General features: G+C 35.4%; 4 protein-coding genes and 1 non-coding gene across 5 annotated transcripts; 4 read left to right on the top strand and 1 right to left on the bottom strand.

Annotated features, from left to right (window-relative positions):
* On the top strand, positions 1,722-3,144 carry LOC104785653. The gene has a single exon (XM_010510911.1). The coding sequence runs from the start codon at positions 1,809-1,811 to the stop codon at positions 2,832-2,834; it is 1,026 nt and encodes a 341-aa protein (XP_010509213.1). The 5' UTR covers positions 1,722-1,808; the 3' UTR covers positions 2,835-3,144.
* Positions 3,437-4,203, bottom strand: LOC104785643 (probable histone H2A.2). The gene is made up of 2 exons (XM_010510900.1): positions 3,927-4,203; positions 3,437-3,828 (listed from the first exon to the last, which is right to left on the bottom strand). The coding sequence occupies exons 1-2, from the start codon at positions 4,113-4,115 to the stop codon at positions 3,619-3,621; spliced, it is 399 nt and encodes a 132-aa protein (XP_010509202.1). The 5' UTR covers positions 4,116-4,203; the 3' UTR covers positions 3,437-3,618.
* On the top strand, positions 5,372-9,039 carry LOC104785633 (organic cation/carnitine transporter 4-like). Its single transcript, XM_010510891.2, has 2 exons — positions 5,372-5,914; positions 7,699-9,039. The coding sequence occupies exons 1-2, from the start codon at positions 5,503-5,505 to the stop codon at positions 8,868-8,870; spliced, it is 1,584 nt and encodes a 527-aa protein (XP_010509193.1). The 5' UTR covers positions 5,372-5,502; the 3' UTR covers positions 8,871-9,039.
* TRNAR-ACG lies at positions 9,670-9,742 on the top strand. Its single transcript has one exon. It is a non-coding gene; the product is annotated as a tRNA-Arg (tRNA).
* LOC109124609 (mRNA cap guanine-N7 methyltransferase 1) lies at positions 9,779-13,051 on the top strand. The gene is made up of 13 exons (XM_010510881.2): positions 9,779-10,124; positions 10,444-10,583; positions 10,681-10,749; positions 10,841-10,912; positions 11,008-11,109; positions 11,246-11,302; positions 11,439-11,577; positions 11,665-11,729; positions 11,827-11,877; positions 12,073-12,135; positions 12,224-12,347; positions 12,439-12,500; positions 12,582-13,051. The coding sequence occupies exons 1-13, from the start codon at positions 10,049-10,051 to the stop codon at positions 12,672-12,674; spliced, it is 1,113 nt and encodes a 370-aa protein (XP_010509183.1). The 5' UTR covers positions 9,779-10,048; the 3' UTR covers positions 12,675-13,051.

Below are 20,212 nucleotides of genomic sequence, written 5' to 3'. Positions count from 1 at the left end.
GAAGATGGTGACCATGGCTCGGACGAGAATGAAGATGGTGACCATGGCTCGGACGAAACGAAGATGGTGACCATGGCTCGGACGAGAATGAAGATGGTGACCATGGCTCGGACGAAACGAAGATGGTGACCATGGCTCGGACGAGAATGAAGATGGTGACCATGGCTCGGACGAAACGAAGATGGTGACCATGGCTCGGACGAGAATGAAGATGGTGACCATGGCTCGGACGAAACGAAGATGGTGACCATGGCTCGGACGAGAATGAAGATGGTGACCATGGCTCGGACGAAACGAAGATGGTGACCATGGCTCGGACGAGAATGAAGATGGTGACCATGGCTCGGACGAAACGAAGATGGTGACCATGGCTCGGACGAGAATGAAGATGGTGACCATGGCTCGGACGAAACGAAGATGGTGACCATGGCTCGGACGAGAACGAAGATGGTGACCATGGCTCGGACGAGAATGAAGATGGTGACCATGGCTCGGACGAGAATGAAGATGGTGACCATGGCTCGGACGAGAATGAAGATGGTGACCATGGCTCGGACGAAACGAAGATGGTGACCATGGCTCGGACGAGAACGAAGATGGTGACCATGGCTCGGACGAGAATGAAGATGGTGACCATGGCTCGGACGAGAATGAAGATGGTGACCATGGCTCGGACGAGAATGAAGATGGTGACCATGGCTCGGACGAAACGAAGATGGTGACCATGGCTCGGACGAGAATGAAGATGGTGACCATGGCTCGGACGAGAATGAAGATGGTGACCATGGCTCGGACGAAACGAAGATGGTGACCATGGCTCGGACGAGAATGAAGATGGTGACCATGGCTCGGACGAGAATGAAGATGGTGACCATGGCTCGGACGAGAATAGCTTCCAACGTTTCCTAAATACCTGAAATACTCCAAAATGCACAATGTATGCAAGGATGATGCAAGAGCTACCTAGACGTGCAAAGTGTATAGAAAAAACTAGAAAACGATGCAAACCAATGAGTTATCCTAGCTAAATGCATGATAAAAATAGGCTAAGGAGAGACAAAATATAGACATATCAACACACTCAGCATGACTTTCCGGATGCATCCCAAGTACTTCGGCCTATATTGAATAGATTTGGATCAGCAAAAGACGTCCAACATAAAGCTGATGGGAAGTATTTTGTGTTGGACAATTGAGTGAGTCATGCGTTGTAGATTTTGGTGTGTCTTATTCTATAACTGTGAGTGCCTGACTTTGCTGAGAGAAAGTAAAGACCTCTGCTCTAAAACGTTGTCATTGACTTTTTATTTTTTCCCTCTTCTTTTACAATGTATATATTTAAACATATACTTTACACCTAAACCGTACAAAGATCAGTCTGTCGGGATGATCATACCGAATAATTTATTTAAGTCAATTTCAAGTGGTGATTAATTTGATCTGGTTAGGCACGATCCACAAGAGAACCAGCAGGTGTGTATACAAAGACAACAATAAAAAAAATTGATCTGGTTAGGCACAATCCACAAGATCAGTCTTTCAGATGATTTGGTAGAGGAGATTCTCTCTAGGGAGACAACAACAAAAGGGTGACAAGTTATCGAATTGAATTTCTTACAAAACAGAGAGACAACTATAGGTTGACGAGTATATAAACCGACCTAAACCTAAATTTAAATTTTTTTTTTTATTATTCGATCGGTTTTGTAACACTTGTGCGAGGCTAAAATTAATACGTGTGCGAATTTCTTATCTGAACGACCTTTTATCCTCGGTCTCTTCTTTTCCGCATCATCCAGGAGTCAGCCATGGCTTCTTCGGCTCTCTTCAAACTCAATACACAGACATTCAAAGCTCTAAACCCATCTTCCCCTTCGTTATGTCCTCCAAAATCCAGAATCTTCCATCTTCATTTCTCCAAATCACTCTCCCAACAGCATTCAAAGCTCAACCACAAACCCACCACAACTACTCGTTTCTTCGCTCCTCTCTGTTTCTCTCTTCCTTCACCTTCTTCTCCTCCCAACTCCAAAGAAGAATCCATTCTTCAAGCCAAGACTTGTCTCTCTTCTTGTCTCATCAAACCTTTAAACAACCCAAAACTCGCTTCCCCAAAACTCAAGAAGCTCAAACAACCAAGATTCCGTCTTGAGATCCCAATCCTTGACGATGATGCTCCTTCGTCTCTCTCTCAGCTCGCCTTTTCGATCTTTCATGACTTACCCATCTCGAGAAGAGGCTCTCCCAATGTCAAACTTCTCTTCCTCTGGCCTGACACTTCTTTCCTCGATTCCGCCGTCAAAGCTTTCCGGTCAGACTCTATCAGCCACGTTGCTGTGTCCCCTGTTTCAGACTCTGTTACGAAAGCTCTGAGATCTGCTGACGTGGCGGTTTTCATGGCCCCGGAGAGAACGCAGATGGAGGATGTTAGGACGGCGAGTGAAGCTTTTTCTTCAAAACCTGTGGTGATGATCAATCCGAGATGGTTGTTCGAGGAAGAGAAAAGCTTTGGTGATGAGTTCAACGGCTTTATAGGTTCCTTCGAAGTGATTTATGCGTTCACAGGTTTAGAAGTGAGAGGAGTGTTGAGTAAGAGGAAAGGAGTGATCTTTAAGTGTGTGAGAGATGGTGTTGTGAGTGGAGAGAGATGGAACGTTCTTGTTGAAGAAGAAGAAGGTAATGGAACTTTGAAAGTGGTTTCACAGTTCAAAGCTAGGCCATCAATGGATGAAGTCGAGCTTGTTCTCTATAACTTGATGGCTATGAATTCGCCTATCACCAAATCAGCTAAGTTTCTCAAGGATTTGGTTTCCAACATCACTGGGAAGAAGTAATTTGGGTTTAGGAGTCCAAAGTTTTAGTATGTCTTGTTCAGGTTTTCTTGAATTAAGAGAGTTTCCTGTAAAGAATCAATATTTGCATAGAGAAACCTTACGAGTTCAATCTAATACATCAGTCTCATCCAAGAGCTTGGGCATTGAGCAAGTGTTGCAGGGTGAGGTTTGAGGCTTTGAGCATTGAATGCTTTCAGTTTTTGTTTGTCACTACACATCTGTTCTTCTCATTGTTGTTGAATTGAATGTGTAATCCTGTTGGGAGGCTTACTTTTTGAAGACTTGAAGTCATGTACTTCAACTTATGCGATTTGCCATGTAACTGATTTGACATGCGAATTTCATAAACTAGAACCGCAGGCTTTGTCTGCCCGAAGTCCTAAGAAGTCTTCCGGATCCAATATGAGCCACATTTCACTTAAATGTAATGTGCTAATGCCAAATTTGAAAAAGTTAAGAATGTAAAGACAAGCCTGAGGGATTAGTTGTCATTTCGCCCGTCACCGCCTCAATTTCTCTATTCATAACCTCTTTAATTTGGATTAATTAATGGGTATGACTCTGCAAATTCACTTGCGGATTCGAAACAAATGACACAAATATAGGCATAACGAATAATAATATCATATCATAAGATTCCAACATTTCTTTTCAAACATAGTGTGGACTCTACACCACCACAGGCTAATGAAAAACCAAATTAAACTAAACCAGATCTATTCTGAACCTCAGCTACACATTAATTAGGCACTAGCTAGCAAACCACAACAACACAATAACTAATCTAGTCTTCATCAACTGAAGGCTTGGAAGCACCAGTCTTCTTTGGAAGAAGAAGGTTGTGAATGTTAGGCATCACACCTCCATTTGCAATGGTCACATCACCAAGCAACTTGCTCAGCTCCTCATCGTTCCTCACCGCTAGCTGAATGTGACGTGGCACAATCCTAGTCTTCTTGTTATCCCTCGCTGCGTTCCCAGCCAATTCCAATACCTACACACAGATCCAATTTCCCAAACAATCACAAACCGGTTAAAAATCAATTTTTTTTTTATAAAAAAAGAAATTGAAGATCCAAATATGATAATTACCTCGGCGGCGAGGTATTCGAGAACGGCGGCTAAGTAAACCGGAGCACCGGCACCAACACGTTCGGCGTACTTGCCGTTCTTGAGAAAACGAGCGATTCGACCAACCGGGAACTGGAGACCGGCTTTGCTGCTTCTCGAAGTCGCCTTCTTAGCAACGCCAGATCCAAGGGTTTTGCCACGACCAGCCATTTGTGGTTTCGAGAGAGATAGATAGCAATAAAAAAAAAAAAATACGAAAAATTCAAAGCGAGGGAGAACAATATACGAAAACTATACAGTGAAGACAAAGGCTCTTGGGTATATATATATATATATATAGGGGTATAGTGAGTAGAGAGAGACGGTTGAGTTGATGCTTGTCCAATAGAAAACAATCACTCGGATCGATTTGATTGCCGTTGGATCAAATTTTATGATCGACGGTTCATAATCGAGAGTTCTGGATTTACCTTTCTTCTTCTTCTTTTTTTCTTTGAACTACACAGGTGGATCCACGTTAAAACGTTGCGTTGACGCAAATACCCTTATCTGAAAAATGCAGCAATTTAGGATGTGCAATAAATTTTGAAATCTAACAAATCCTATATACTCCCTAAAAGATTAATATTTTAGTATTATCACACATATTAAAAAAAAAGTTAAATTTTAATTTGAAATTATTTTATAATTATTTTTAGTAGACAGAAAAAATATAAACCAGTAGATAAATGTCATTTGGAAAAAAAACATAAAGGAAAAAAATCATTTTAATATTTTTATCTACAAAATCAATGTTTGAGAAAAAAAAATATATCTTAGAACATAAGAAACAAATGAATATATTTTATTATTAATACTATATAATATAATGATTTATTCTTATAAATAAATATGACTAATTAATAAAATTAAATATATTTAAAATGATTTATTCTTATAAATAAATATAACTAATTAATAAAATTAAATATATTTAAAATTTTATTTGATATGATCTTAATTAGATTAATTAGATATCTTCTAATTTTAAGATAAAATATAAAATAAATATTTTTAAGCCTAATCACATTATTTATTAATAAGAGACTTATTAAGTCTAAAAAATAAAAAATACATTACTAGAATAGAGTAGTTAAAACATGGGAATACACTATTAATAATAATGTTATACTGTATTAGTGGAAATTTTTTTAAGCATCAGGTGAAATATTGTATCATACATGCTAATAAACGATTTACAGGTTAGGTAATTAAACCATATATAGAATCAATTGTTTTTTGACTTTGAAAATGGAACTTATAATATATGTATTCATGTATTTGTTGAATCAGTATGACGTGGCATACTAATTTTCAAAGTGACAACACTCATACACGTTATTAACATTTACCATAATTTTAGATATTATATAAGCAGAGATATTAACACAACTCTTTTCACTTATGTAGTCAATCAATATCATCAACAATAAAAAAAATAGTTACTAAAATATTAAAACAAACCGGCAAAGAGATATATATACGACAAAGAAGCCAGCCACCTCTTCTTTCGCGTCAACCCAAATCAAGAACGCCTCTAAAATAATATAAAAAAATTATGGAGTCTCCGGTGGAGAGGAGCGGCAACGACGTCCGACAACCGTTGCTAGATAAAATTCCGGCAAAGAAAGAAGCGGAAGGAGAGGAGAGATTATGCATAGACGAGATGTTACAAAGATATTGCGGCGAGTTCGGGAGGTGGCAGATGAAACACTTCGTTTTGACGTGTCTTGCTTGGGCTTTAGAGGCGTTTCACACGATGGTAATGATATTCGCCGATCAAGAGCCCGAGTGGAGATGCGTCGGGTCGGATTGTCGGGTCGGGTCTTCGACTTGTGGTATGGATCCGAGTTCTTGGGAATGGACGGCGGGTAAAGGAAGCTCCACCGTGTCGGAGTGGGGTTTGATTTGCGGCGAGAAGTATAAGGTTGGTCTCGTTCAAGCTCTCTTCTTCGCCGGATGCATGATCGGTAAGTTTTTTTTTATCTCTTCTAAGTTTTGTTTTTGATTTTAACCAGAAAATAACAGCTGTTTCCTGAAAATGTATTTCACGTCGAATTTATTTTTTTTGAAAAATATAGCAATAGTAAAAAAAATGAAACTAATATGTTAGATGTTTTTTTAAATTTAAACTTTTAACTAAAGAAACTTTGATTCTTTTCTTAAGAAAAATCATAAAATACACACCCTCTAAAGTCTAAACTCTTAAACTGTATTTTTTAAGTGGATTTATCTATTTTCGAGATTATCCCATAATTAATAAAATATATAGAATAACAAAACATTGGATTGGTTTTTTTGGTTTAGTTGTGTGTTTCGTAAGTATATTGGATCCAACAAATAAAATTAGTTAAGAGCACTTCGATAGTTCGAAATCGACGGCCACGTTGGCTTATACCACGTGCCATGATCGCATGAATTTTTTATGATTTATCCAGTTTTTAGAAAAATAACACTATAGAATAAAGGATATGTAACTCACTTTTTTTCCGATATACCTCTCATTTTTTAATACTAGAAAATTTTGGATGATAATGCTTTTACCCATAACATTATTAGGCGGTTCAAATTCACGCACACAAAAAAAGAAGAAGTGATTGGCGATAAAAGAAAAGATAGACTTTGATTCGTATGCTTGGTGCTAAAAAACAAAACAACTAAAATGACAAGAATGTAAAATCATACTATATGATATCCGTGTGAGGTGTGACTGACTAAAGGAGTTACGTTGATCACATTCTATATTATCTTGTTGGCTTTTTGAGAATAAAAAGTCATAATTTCCTTCTTTAATATTCGTTGAATTGATCTGTAAAGTTGAAAACACACAGAAATATGTCTCTTGGCATGGCGTGCGCCTGTCTGGGTTATACCACGGCTTCGGCTTTAAAATCATGATTCACCTAACATCATTTCACACGTACATCCCACCTCTTTTGTTTTCTTGAAATAGCTAGATTTTATCTCACATGACTGACTACATGAGTATACTTTTAGTAGAAAAATAAGTAGTTTTCTTAAGAAATTTCTATCAATGTTAATTTGTTAATTAATCTTTGAAATATGTTCGACTTTTCATATATATATTTTTTTTGTAGAGCATGTTATATATGATCTTGATTAAGACACAATTTACATTAGGATGCTATTTATGAATATGACAACATCACGTTCAGATTTGAAACCAACGTGTAGCCAAAGACACATCTAGTTCTACTACATGTCTAGCTACTTGCATAAACAAACAAAATAATCATTACAATATGACCTCGTTACTAAGATTGGCTCATATAATGATAATAGAAAAACCAAAAGTTGTATATATACCTTATTTTGGCTTATGTTTAGATTAGTTTATTAAAAAGGGACAGTTTGGCTCTAGATGATCCAATCTCTGCATTTGATACATATCACATAATGAATAGGATATACCAAGGAATATCCAATTAGAGTTGCATACTAGTCAATTTATTTTAAATATATTCCATGAAAGTTGAAGATATCGTTTTCATACAAATAGCAGAAAGATGATTGTGAAACATTGGTCCAACATATCTCAAAAAGTACTTCGCTTTTTTCGACCATACATTCCTTATGGTCCCCTATGAACTTGTCAAATCGTTTGATAAGTCTTTACCCAAAGTTTTCAACTGTTTTTTACTCTTGTGTAACTTTTTGTTACCCTACATTTATTGGTTACTGGTTACAAATATGGCTTAATTAATTATAGGTGTGTTGACTTAATTATGTGCAGGTGCAGGAGTATTCGGACATTTATCAGACTCGAAGCTAGGAAGAAAAGGCTCACTAACAGTCGTTTGCATTAGTAATTCAATCTTCGGAATCGCGACAGCTTTCTCCCCAAACTACTGGACCTATGTGGTTCTCCGGTTCTTGACAGGTTTCAGCACCGGTGGTGTAGGCCTAACCGCGTTTGTCCTAGCCAATGAACCCATAGGACCGAGCAAACGCGGTGTAGCCGGAATGTCAACTTTCTACTTCTTCTCTGCCGGCATTGCAATTCTATCCGGCATTGCTTACGTTTTCAGATCATGGAGGGAGCTTTTCATAGTGTCTTCGTTACCGTCTCTCTTGTTCCTAATCATTGTTATCCCATTCATCTCCGAGTCCCCTAGGTGGTATCTCGTGAGAGGCAAAGTAGACGAGGCGATGAAGCTGATGCATTGTATCGCTAAAACGAACGGGCGTCACATTCCCGACGGAGTCACGCTTGCTGTAGACGACGACGTGGAAGATAAAAACGGAGAGAGGAGTAATACTGCTGTTGAGGGTTCCCTCAAAGATGTTATACGGTCGCCTCTCACCCGGATCAGACTTCTCATTACAGTCGCCATAAGTTTCACGGTCTCGATTGTGTACTACGGACTAAGCCTAAACGTAGTCAACCTCAAGACCAATCTCTACCTCAACGTCTTTGTCAACGCCGTGGCGGAGATGCCGGCATTTGCTATAACAGCGGGTTTGCTAGACAAGTACGGGAGGAAACCGCTCTCCGTAGGGACGCAGTGGTTCAGCTGCGTCTTCTGCCTAGCCGGATTCGCAATATGGGGAGCTGGTACATGGAAATCGGTTAGAATGGTTGCAGGGGTTTTAGGGATATTTGGGATGGCCGGAACGTACAATCTTCTGTTCATATATATAGCTGAGCTGTTTCCTACGGTGGTGAGGAACGCGGCATTGGGCTGCGCGACTCAGGCGTCTCAAATGGGAGCGATCCTGGCGCCTTTTGTGGTGGTTTTAGGGGATGAGTTGCCGTTTGGGGTATTTGCTGTTTGCGGGTTAGTGGGAGGTGGGCTTGCGTTTTACTTGCCGGAGACGCTAAACAAGCCCTTGTATGATACAATGTTTGGGATGCACGAAGCTGAGAGTAACAGAGGCGGCAGAGAAGAAGTAGTAGTGTGTTAAAAGAAACAGAATCTACAACACTTGGACATGAAGACACAAATAAAGATCTAGGGATAGGTGTTTTAAAATGTCTTGTACGTTGTGATTTTGAGTTAAGATTTTCGGTTTTGAAAATGGTGAACGCGTTGATAAAAATGTTAACATTGATTTTAGTGAACACGTTCATGGTTTTGATTAGTGGGAAAAAAATGACAAATGGTCAACACTTTTCTATGAACCGAGCAAAGACAATAACATAGATGTGACAGATCCTGTTTGCCAAAGAAAAAGAAATAAATAAAATAATGGATCGATGCCAAACTCAAACATTCGTAAACAAAACAACTAATAATATGTAATGACACGATGGATGTATCAGAGTCACCCTACAACACCAGGAGGCTTGACATCTTCAGCAACAGGAGCGGCTCCACCTCCAAGCGTAGGAATATGAATTTGTACATTGGTTCCATCAACAGGGTTAAGGGTAATGGTAAACCCAGCCGGAACCGTTACTGTGAAACCATCAGCCTGAACGTCAACTTTGAACGCAGGTACAACGGGTCCATTAAAGCGAAAAACAGCTTCCATCTTCGGAGATCAGATCAGATCAGATCAGAGAATTTAGGATTCAAGCGATGAAGAAATGATTAAGGAGAAAGAAGTTAAGACTGTCAAAGTAGGTTAAGGAAAAAAAAAACAAACATCGTTCACAAACTAAATTGGGTTGGGTTACAAGTAAATGGGCCAGTGCAGGGATAATAAAAGAATAAAGTTCATAAAACGTTATATAGATTAGCTTACCAGAGAGCTAACATCTGGTTCCATGGCCCAATGGATAAGGCGCTGGTCTACGAAACCAGAGATTCTGGGTTCGATCCCCAGTGGAATCGTATTTTACTTTTTTGTTTTTCCGACCAAAATAATATTTTGTCGCAGCGGTATGACACAAGGCCGAAGCCGCAAAACAGAAAAATTGGGGCTTTTTCTATGAACCAATAGATTCATATATTAAACCCAAATTTTGCGTTGTTTTTTTGCTTTGCCGAAGAAGAAAGACAAAAAGGGTTGAATCGACGATTTAAAGAAAATCCCAACTCCAAAACTTTCTCGTTTTTGTTTAATTGGGGTTGAAGAACATCGAAGGGGCTGCAGCAGGTTAAGACATTCGTAAACAAAACCACCGGCTTTTATTTGTTATGAAACGAGGATTCTCTGATTCTCCTTCAAGCTCTGGTCCTCCCTCTTCTTCCAGATTCAAATCTAATCCCGAAGGTTTCGTTTCCCTCCCCTCCTCCTCCTCCTCCTCCTCCTCCTCCTCTTCTCTATATAATCCGGGTTCTTCGTGTTTGATTGGATTGAAGTTATACAGTGGTTTTTTGATTCCTTGCTAGTTTCTTCTTTGGACTTTAGAGTTGGTTTTGCTAGCCCGTTGGAAAAAGTCTCGTCCTTTATAGTTTCTATCTCCTGTAGTGTTAACTGTGTTGTTCTGCTTGTCTTGTTCGAGTTTGAGTCTAAGCTTTTCACTTGGATTCTTATAGATTTTTATCAAAATGACTATGATTGTAAAGCTTAAAAGTTATATTCTTTTCAGGTGATTCTCAGTTTCTGGAAGATGAGACCACTAAGAATTTTGCCAGGAAAGTTGCTGATCATTACAGTCGGAGAACAAACCAAACATTGGAAGAGCGAGAAGCTAGTCCGATCATTCATTTGAAGAAACTTAACAACTGGGTTGGTTTACTCATTTAACAACACCTTCTTCTCTACGGGAAACTTCAACATGTATTAATTTGCTCTTCTTCTTCTTCTTTCTTATTCTTTTAAACAGATTAAAAGTGTGTTGATCCAGCTTTATGCTCGTCCTGACGATGCTGTCCTCGATCTTGCCTGTGGAAAGGTTACTCTCTTCTTAAAAACAATCTTATTGTTCATGTCAATTGCTGTTTCTCAAAGCTTTTTTCAATATATTGTGCTTTTAAATCTACTAGGGTGGTGATTTGATCAAGTGGGACAAAGCGAGGATTGGGTACTATGTTGGAATCGATATTGCTGAAGGGTCGGTAAGTTGACTAGCTTAATAATAGCTGTATCTTTTTTTGCATATCTTTCATATCTCTATATCTGAGAATTGCTTATATGTTACACTTGATATCAGATTGAAGATTGCCGCACGCGTTATAATGGTGATGCAGACCATCATCAACGGCGTAAAAAGTTCAGTTTTCCGTCCCGTTTACTATGTGGGGATTGTTTTGAGGTATAATGAGAACACCACCCTTCTAGTAGTTCAGGGATCTCGATTATATATTGACATATGCAACAGCAAACTCAAAAGTTCATTTGCTTGACGATTTGTAAGTCCTAATAGTGGAATTGCATTTCAATGATTACAGGTAGAGCTAGACAAGATTCTTGAAGAGGATGCCCCTTTTGATATATGCAGTTGTCAGGTCTCATATATTTCAGTCTCCTTTTTGTTTTCAAATTACTTATTCCCACTGGTATTCTGAAGTAGAGCGTTTGGTGAAATAAGGTTAATGGTGTAGTTATAGATTCTAAAATTATAAATTCCTTGCTTAATTGTAGTTTGCTATGCATTACTCATGGACTACTGAGGCACGTGCACGACGAGCTTTGGCAAATGTTTCAGCTTTACTTCGTCCTGGAGGTGTCTTTATCGGAACAATGCCAGATGCCAATGTTATAATTAAAAAACTCAGAGAAGGTTCTTTTTCTTTTGCTTCGTTGCTTAGAATTTGATCTGTGGATTTTGGTAAATTAATCTGTTCTTTGTTGTATACTGAATATGTAGCTGAAGGTTTGGAGATTGGTAATAGTGTATACTGGATTCGTTTTGGTGAAGAGTATTCCCAAAAGGTGATCATTATTTGTCCATAGCTTTATCTTTTTAACCTTTAGCTGAAAGTTATCTCAGTTCCGGTTCTGATGTTGATATTTGTTATACATGGTTCAGAAGTTCAAATCTAGCAGCCCCTTTGGTATCGAATACGTGTTTCATCTTGAGGTACATAATTTATCTACAATTTTCTGGAGTTATTCACTTTAGTCCACCTCAGAAACTTGAGCATTTTTTAAAAAGCTGTAGAGGTGTATATTAATTTGTACAACACAAGGAGCTATTCGATGGAGGTTTACCAAAATCTTCCTTGTTATTTTTTGCTGTATTAAAGTAAATGTAACATAGGAATTTGTAATGTAGGATGCTGTTGATTGCCCTGAGTGGATTGTACCCTTTAACGTCTTCAAGTCTTTAGCAGAAGAGGTAATTGCTTGATCCCGTGTTAACTAGATTGCCAAAATCACTGGTTTAGATTTATGAGAGTGACATTGTCCTATGATTTTTTGGATAGTATGATTTAGAGTTGGTATTTGTGAAGAACTCCCACGAGTTTGTCCATGAGTATATGAAAAAGCCAGAGTTTGTGGAACTCATGAGAAGGCTTGGTGCTTTGGGTGATGGTAACAATGATCAGAGTAAGTCTTTGTTTATTGCTTCATATCATCCGTTTGATTCAAATCAAATGCCATAAAAACATAACTAACTCGACACATCTTTTTTTTTCAGGCACATTATCAGCTGATGAATGGGAAGCTGCATATCTATACCTCTCCTTTGTCTTGAGGAAGGTTTGTCTTCTTTTGACATCTTTCAGTTTTCCCAATTTCTATTTCCATCGGTTATGTTTTATAAATGGTGGGGTTTCACAGAGGGGAGAATCAGATGGAGCTCGAAGGAGTGGGCGGAGGAAGAATGGGAAAATGAACTTATCGAAAGACGATGTTTTATATATCGATAACTGAAGTGTGAAAGACTGTTCCATTACAGACCAGTGTCTCAAGTCTCTGTTTTGGTCTCACTTTGTTCTCTTATGCTCTAAGGCCATTTGAATTGAGAGATTGGTTTACATAAGAAAAATATGCTCCTTCACAAAGAAAGAAGATGACAAGAAGCCTAATAATACGAATAGTTGTTGAACACTTGTGTTTTCAAGTGTGTAGGCTTTTAGTATACCATCAGGATGATGAACATGATAACCATCATGGCATTATTCATGATTTGTATTATGATGTATTTGCAGCGTACTTTTGTTTACAAAGGTCGATGGCTTTTTTACTTGTATTACTATATTTTGAGATTATATCCACTGTGAACTTGAGAAAGAATCAAGCTTTTGTTATGTTATTCTGTTGCTTTCGATCTCACTTTGACTCCCGTGTGGTTAAAACTTAAACAAGAAAATAATAAGAGGCAAGATTTACGCGTTATCTGGTTGTCCTTACCAAACTCTTACATAGAACAAGGACAAAAAAGTTTCTAATATAGCTTAAACAACTCAGAGAACAAACAAAACTTAATCACGACTTGTTGTCTTTATTTTCTCTTAATCTCAATGCATGTTCTTTCCATACAAAGATCTCGACTGTCGAGTGGTACTTCCAGATCAGAAACACATTCGAACATGTGAGTCTGTTTGGTTCTCTTTTTTTTTGCTGTTGGAACTTTCTGCTTTGCTCAGTCTCTTCGCTTTTGATTGAAACAATCGAACCCCTCTGGTTGGTTTAGTGTGTTCTTTCTTTTCAAATATTTCTAAGACCTTCCGTTCCAATTTTGAAGTTTCGAACCATTCTCATATTATGAATTGCAGATTTTTTTTCTTTTTTAAAATCAGTTAAAAGCTGAAGAACATCACAAATGGTTTCTTAAATACACGAAGACTTTTGTCGGTTCGAAGAATAGAGGTTAACCTAAATAACCTAACGGATCCAAACACATGTAGACTAACGTTATTTGGTAGTATAAGAAATGAATTACTTTATATATGTAGACTAATTGATACCAAGACCACGTCATGCTTAATGAGAGTAACAATACTAGAAGGTTTAGTTAGATTAATGTGCATATTTAAGGTCACAATTTTACATATTTCTTTCAAGATCTGAAAACTATTGAGCAATGTAAAATTATAAATATGACCCATTCCGACAAATAATAATACACTTAACTAATTAATACTACATGTTTCAGTATTTGCACCAATTATTTAACACCGACAACATCATTTGGCTTGTATCGGTCTTCTCACTAACAACATCGTTTATCATGTTGTGCAAGCATTGGAAGTATAATACTCCCTATAGGATGTTTTAGAGGTTTTTGCTTGTTTCATAATATAAGATATTTTCAATTTTTGAGGTAACTTTTAGACTACTTTTATATTTATTATTATTTATTTTATACAATTTTGTTTCTGATTGGTTAAACTTTTTAAAAGTAAACATTTTTTATTATGCATGTTTTGAGTAAAACATCTTATATTTTGAAAGAGAGAGTAACAAACATATAATTCTGTTTGGTACGAAAAGCTATAAATATCTCTAGAGTAGGCAAACAAAATACCTTTTTACAGAAAAAAATACTAATTTATAGGTTAATCATTATGTGATAATCAAACGCACAAAGTCCAATAATTAATGTTAATTAAAGACGTTACTTTCTCTTTAAGATGATACAACTATTCAATTAAGTAAGCTTAGTCTGAAGAATATAATCAATCATAGCAGTTCGAGAAAAGTAGAAAAAAAAAGTCGCTTCCATTATTTGCTCTCTTCCTCTTGTTATCATCAATTCTTTTTTCCTTTGTTCCTTAACTAGAGTAAAATAATTAATTTTTTCTTGGTCAATCAAAATAATTTATTTTAAATTATCTATATATATTTTTGATGATGCAAGAATGAGGTATTGCTATCATGCGGTCACAACAACTTCGATCTAATGCTTTACTAAACCATTTGTTCACATATTGACGATTCTCCTCGTACTTTTGATTATGAAGAATTAGAAGTACAAAAACACCATTTATGTATATCATCAATAAATAATCCTCTACGTTTAGATGTTAGAAGTTAGCTTATCGTCCGACTGATAAGAGTTGTATATCATTATTAAAAAAAATTTACTAGATGTATATATAGCTACAAATCGAAAGATCTATCTACCTTCGTTTATAATTATTTCATATGTGTACTAATTATATTAGACATCAAAACTAATACAAGTAACATAATTTTTGTAAATGTAGTTTTGAACAATTGATTCGAGACTGTCACCTAACTCCCTTTTAATTATAACGATTTGAATAAGAAGAAGTGAGCCCATATAGATATAGTAAAGGTCGAGAGAATGTTCGGACAGAGGTGTCCGGTAGAGTTGTCCATATCACTTCTATGATATATTTTTTTATTTGTCATTTTTTTTGGGTTCAGAACTAGAAGTGTCAATTTTATATTGTTGTTGATATTGATAAGATGAATGTTTAAAAGATAATTTTGTTGGAAGCACTAGTTTTATAAAATGATATGTCAACTCCTAAAAAGGATATGTATTATGTTATATTACATATTTATCTCTTTGTTGACTAAAAGTTGTAACCTGTCATACTGTGATTTTTTAGAAACGACCCATATTTTTTTAAAAAAAAATCTCTTTCATCTTTCCACGAAGATAAATAGATAATCATACAATTAACACATTTACCCAAACTTTCGAAGAAGAAACTCAACCCAATTCATGAAAGTTCAATTTCGTATTTTCAAATGTGTTATTTAAAAATGAATCCAAACTTATTTTAGTTAGCATAATTATTTATGAACCATCGGAACACAACCAATTTGGAATGAGTCAACCCGTATTCACCCGTATCAAAGTCATTGTCAAATAATATATTACTCACGAGAGGATAAGCAAGTTTTTCTAGATATGTCAACCCCTATTGATATACTAATTAAAAACAGAAGTCGATTAATTAGCTCTAGAAAGAAGAACTATGATTTGGTCTACATCTGTGGGGTTAGGCCGGGTGGGAAAGTTGGTGACGATGAATACATTATGGTTTATTTAGAAATTATCAGCTCGATTATTAATCTTTTCACTTAATACTTTCATGGCATATTTAATTAAGATGTTGTTTAACTAAACGAGTAACATAGTCTTACAAAATCTTACTTCTGATCAGAGTACGTTTTGCGCAAATAATATTAATTACAGGTATAATAAATAATCTTACATAATAATTTGATTTTTTTAAAAACCATAAAGATATAAGATTTCAATATTCTTGGAATTCTATTAGAACAAATTAAAACCACAAGTAAACATGGCAAAGCCGAGTCACCTCATTTGTGATTTAGCCAGGACTTAGTTAAGGATATAAGTAAAATAGAAGAATGAGGTAGTGGGGTTTGTTTTCTTTAATTAGTAATTATGTTTTTGAAAAAAACAAATTATGTTTATATCAGAACGATATTTGATTGTTACGTTTTCCTCTAAACTAAAGAACATAAATCCTGATTACTCCAAGAGGAAACACGTTTATGATAGTTCTAACAACATATCGGAACTATAATATGGAATTATCCAAAGGTATAAGTCATCAATCTAGATATGAACTCTACCACTAGCTGACCTAAATGTATATAATTTTTACATGTTATTAATTTTGTACGCAAATTTATAACACAATAAACAATTAATTAGTATAACATTTTGTGTGGGGCAAGATATGCTACTAGAATAAGCAAGTACGGGGGGGATATGATTGAAACAAAGAAAAAACAAAACAAACAAAATAATGAAGCAATCGACGAATTAATGTTGAACGAGTGATAGTGGATCAAAGATTGTCAAATATCGTCGAATTGCAAGTTGTCTGTTTAAAAGCTGACCGGCCTATTACAGAGTTATGTATTCTCAATTTGACTAATAACGTTTAAAACTAAAATCGGACGGATACTAATAACGTTTAAAACTAAAATCGGATGGATTCTAGACTCCTGCCTTCTGTTACTTGATGCCCTTTTGCACGTTGCTCCCTTGGTATTTATAGTTGATGGGACGTTTCATCCTTATGCCTCGGGATCGATGTGGTATTATCTTGGAGCAAAGGCGGTGACCGACTTCTTTGTAGGCTATCGTTAAATAGGCTATCCGTCTTTATTGGGCCTTCTAGAAGCTTAGTCGGTCTTGTAGGAATGACTTGGTCAATCAATACCTCCAAAGACTAAGTTGACTATTTCGTGAATGGTCGGATTGGAGGCCTGTTAAGAAGGGGTAAAACCCATATCCAACAATTAAGTGCGCAAATTAATATTGTAATTAATTAATTCATCTATTTCATATCTTAAGGTAGTTGAAAAAATTAAGATATTTGATATGATATTACAAAAAGGAGTTTTGTCACGTTATGACTTATATAAGACATATCGAGACAGACAACTATTCCATTTGATCAATGCCCAAGTGGAAGTCTTAGCTGTTTCTATTTCCTTCAGTTTTTGTTTCTTCTTCTTCTTCTTCTTTCGTCTCAGTGCTTATGGGCGGCTTATATTACTAATTTACTATCCAAATAATATTATTGCATACATGCTTGTATATTCAAATATGCTTTAACACATGCATTTATACATCAGCATAAATGAACTATTCCCTCGTACATGCACTTACTAAGATATGTTTTGAATAGCGACAAATTTAATTACAAATTATAACATATACCAACAAATGACTTAAAAGAATATATATATATATATATACAAGACTACAAGAGGATATTATCTTATTGTTAGATTTTGCGTTAATTTATGATTTGCTACAAAATTTGAAATTAATGTGTTGTTTAATCATATAGCTATATGGCTACTGCCTAGGTGTTAATTATGTATATGCATATATATATATATATGTCCCTACTTACAATATATGGTGAAATCATGGAGAGAGGAGAAACTGAAATTGGTGATAGCAAAGATGTAACCTTTTCTATGATCTAATCATTAACTTAAGCATTCAGCATTTGACGGCAATATGAATGGTACGACTTTGCTTCTTCGTGTCAAATATTTACCTCCAAGCTATACGGTTTTACTATGTCATTTCAGTTTGATTAAGAAAATTAAAAATCCATTTTATTGACTATATATAATATCTTTTTGTCTATATACCGTGCGCATACATATATATTATATACATACAGTATATACATAATACAGTTAATTATATATATATATATATATATATATTTATGTAGAAATAATGGATAATAGTGAAATATATATGTTTATTATAGTTGGAATAATAGATCACAGTACTGAGTACTGACTAGTATATATATTAGCATCTCATTGAAATAATTAGTATTATCTATTATTGGTAAATCCTTGAGACACCATTATTTCTGATTGGTGCATGAACCGTTTATAAAAAGCCCTTGAAGAAAGAAAGAAAAAAAAAATGAGCCGTTTATAAAAATATATAACTTGTTTTTAGCGCAACTAGAACTATGACATAACTAAAGTATAACTGAAGTCAAAAGACTAAAATAATAAAGCAAAACACAGAACGTGTAAACGATTAAATCACTCAGAGGTTGACTTAGACAGAAGAATTGTGAGATAAACGTCAAACTGAGGCGACAAGAATAGTTGAGAGCACATAAGAGAGAGTGTGTGTGTACACAAATATTTTACAATCCGAAAAAAAAATTATGACGGTCGAGATCTAATCAATTATATCGTTTGATCGACGGAGCAATGATGATGATCGTTTTGGACTATATTTTACTTTTGTCGTATCATTTTTTTACGTTTATGAAATTACCGACTATACCTTAATACGAAACATTTGCACAAAATGTATATACATGGTGTATGCTATGGAACATTATTTGCATGAAATTTATATACAAAATATTTGCATAAAATGTTAGTTTATGCACAAACATGGTATGGAACACAAATTCATAAAAATGCATTATATAACAAAATAAATGAAAGAAATTACTATATATATCATTTCGAATCATAATGCATGATATTTGTGTACGTTACACGTTGTTGGCTAAATCAATTTGGAGAAAAGACAACAATTATTTTCGAGTGTGGTATATATTACGTTTTCGAGTGTAGTATTACTCTTAAGTAAAGGAATTTATCAAAAATCAGTTGTTGTTTTTTTCCCTTTCTAACATAAAATAATAATGACAGAGATATATAGTTGATGATGTGATGATGAAAGGGCATGAGAGAGGCCGTGTGGGTTTGTCTCCGCGACAGTCTCTAATCCTCTCAGCTTTTTTTTCTTTTCTTTCTATAAATTTTCTTCACTGTACAGTTTACATGTTCATCTTCTTCTCTATGTTTTGTCCTTTTTCCATTACACCACATGCTTACGTCATTATGACGGCATTGCTCTACCTCAATCTAGTTCCTTTCCTATAATGTGAAAATCAAACCAATTCTAAAAGGCTTTCATTTCAAAAACATAGGGAACTGGGGAAGATGGATCCAACGTATACCAATGGTTTTTGGACGGCGAAAACTAGCAGTTGATGAAGATGCATGCCGTATGACACAATCTGGTATACAGTTAATTCTAATTGATGGAGACGTAGCCAATATAAAAGACAATATGGAAACAAGTTTATTCCATTGTCGTCTATCGCTTTTTCTTCTTAAGCAGTAACACTAGTTTTTGTAGTGCAGTAGTCAGAGCAATATATGTTGTAAGCAATGCAGTTGGATTATGAATGTTTTGATTTGGAGCAAATCAAACGGTCAGGAGTTCAAGTTACATGGCTGCTAAAACTTTCATATATCATTTTGTCACTAGCTAGGCCTATATATATATATATAAATATCATGATATATACTGTATTTTATATATCCACGACAGTTTTTGCTAAGAAATTAGTATTTTATGTAAAACATCTATCTACATTTGCAAAGAGTTGGATGCCAGGGAAACGTGGTAATTAAAATCAATTAATAAACATAAAACCCAAACACTATTGAAAACTAGTTATACATAAAATGGAATGGATCATTTGATAATTGGTGAATAATTAATTATGGAAATAAATAGACGATTAAAAACTAAGTGAATGTCCAAACCCACTTGAAAATCCGCAAATTAATTATGGCTAGAGGTGAAATATGCCACTGAACCCTTTCAATTTCCCGTAAATGTTGCAAGTTAAAAGTTGCGATATTCTTCTTCTTCAAAGTAAAAGATCACCAACAAAATGGATACAACCGTGGAGCTTTTTTTTTTCTTCTCCAATGGCAATCATATTGTAATAAGTAAGTAATAATTTGTACTTGGCTTATAATCTATCTTAGAGAAATGAACAATTAACACCTCCATTTAAAAGGTAAATAAATAAACTAATTGGTGCTATGTATACGTATATCTAGCTAGCTTTCACGAAGCTCACCTTTTCGATTTTTGTTTTGTTTTCATGTTGCTAATATATCATTAACTAATTAATGTAATGGATAACAGGATA

Source organism: Camelina sativa, chromosome 1 (genome assembly GCF_000633955.1).
Source record: "Camelina sativa cultivar DH55 chromosome 1, Cs, whole genome shotgun sequence".
In the NCBI taxonomy this organism is placed as follows: Eukaryota; Viridiplantae; Streptophyta; class Magnoliopsida; order Brassicales; family Brassicaceae; genus Camelina; species Camelina sativa.
This window is presented reverse-complemented; position numbering and strand designations above follow the sequence as displayed.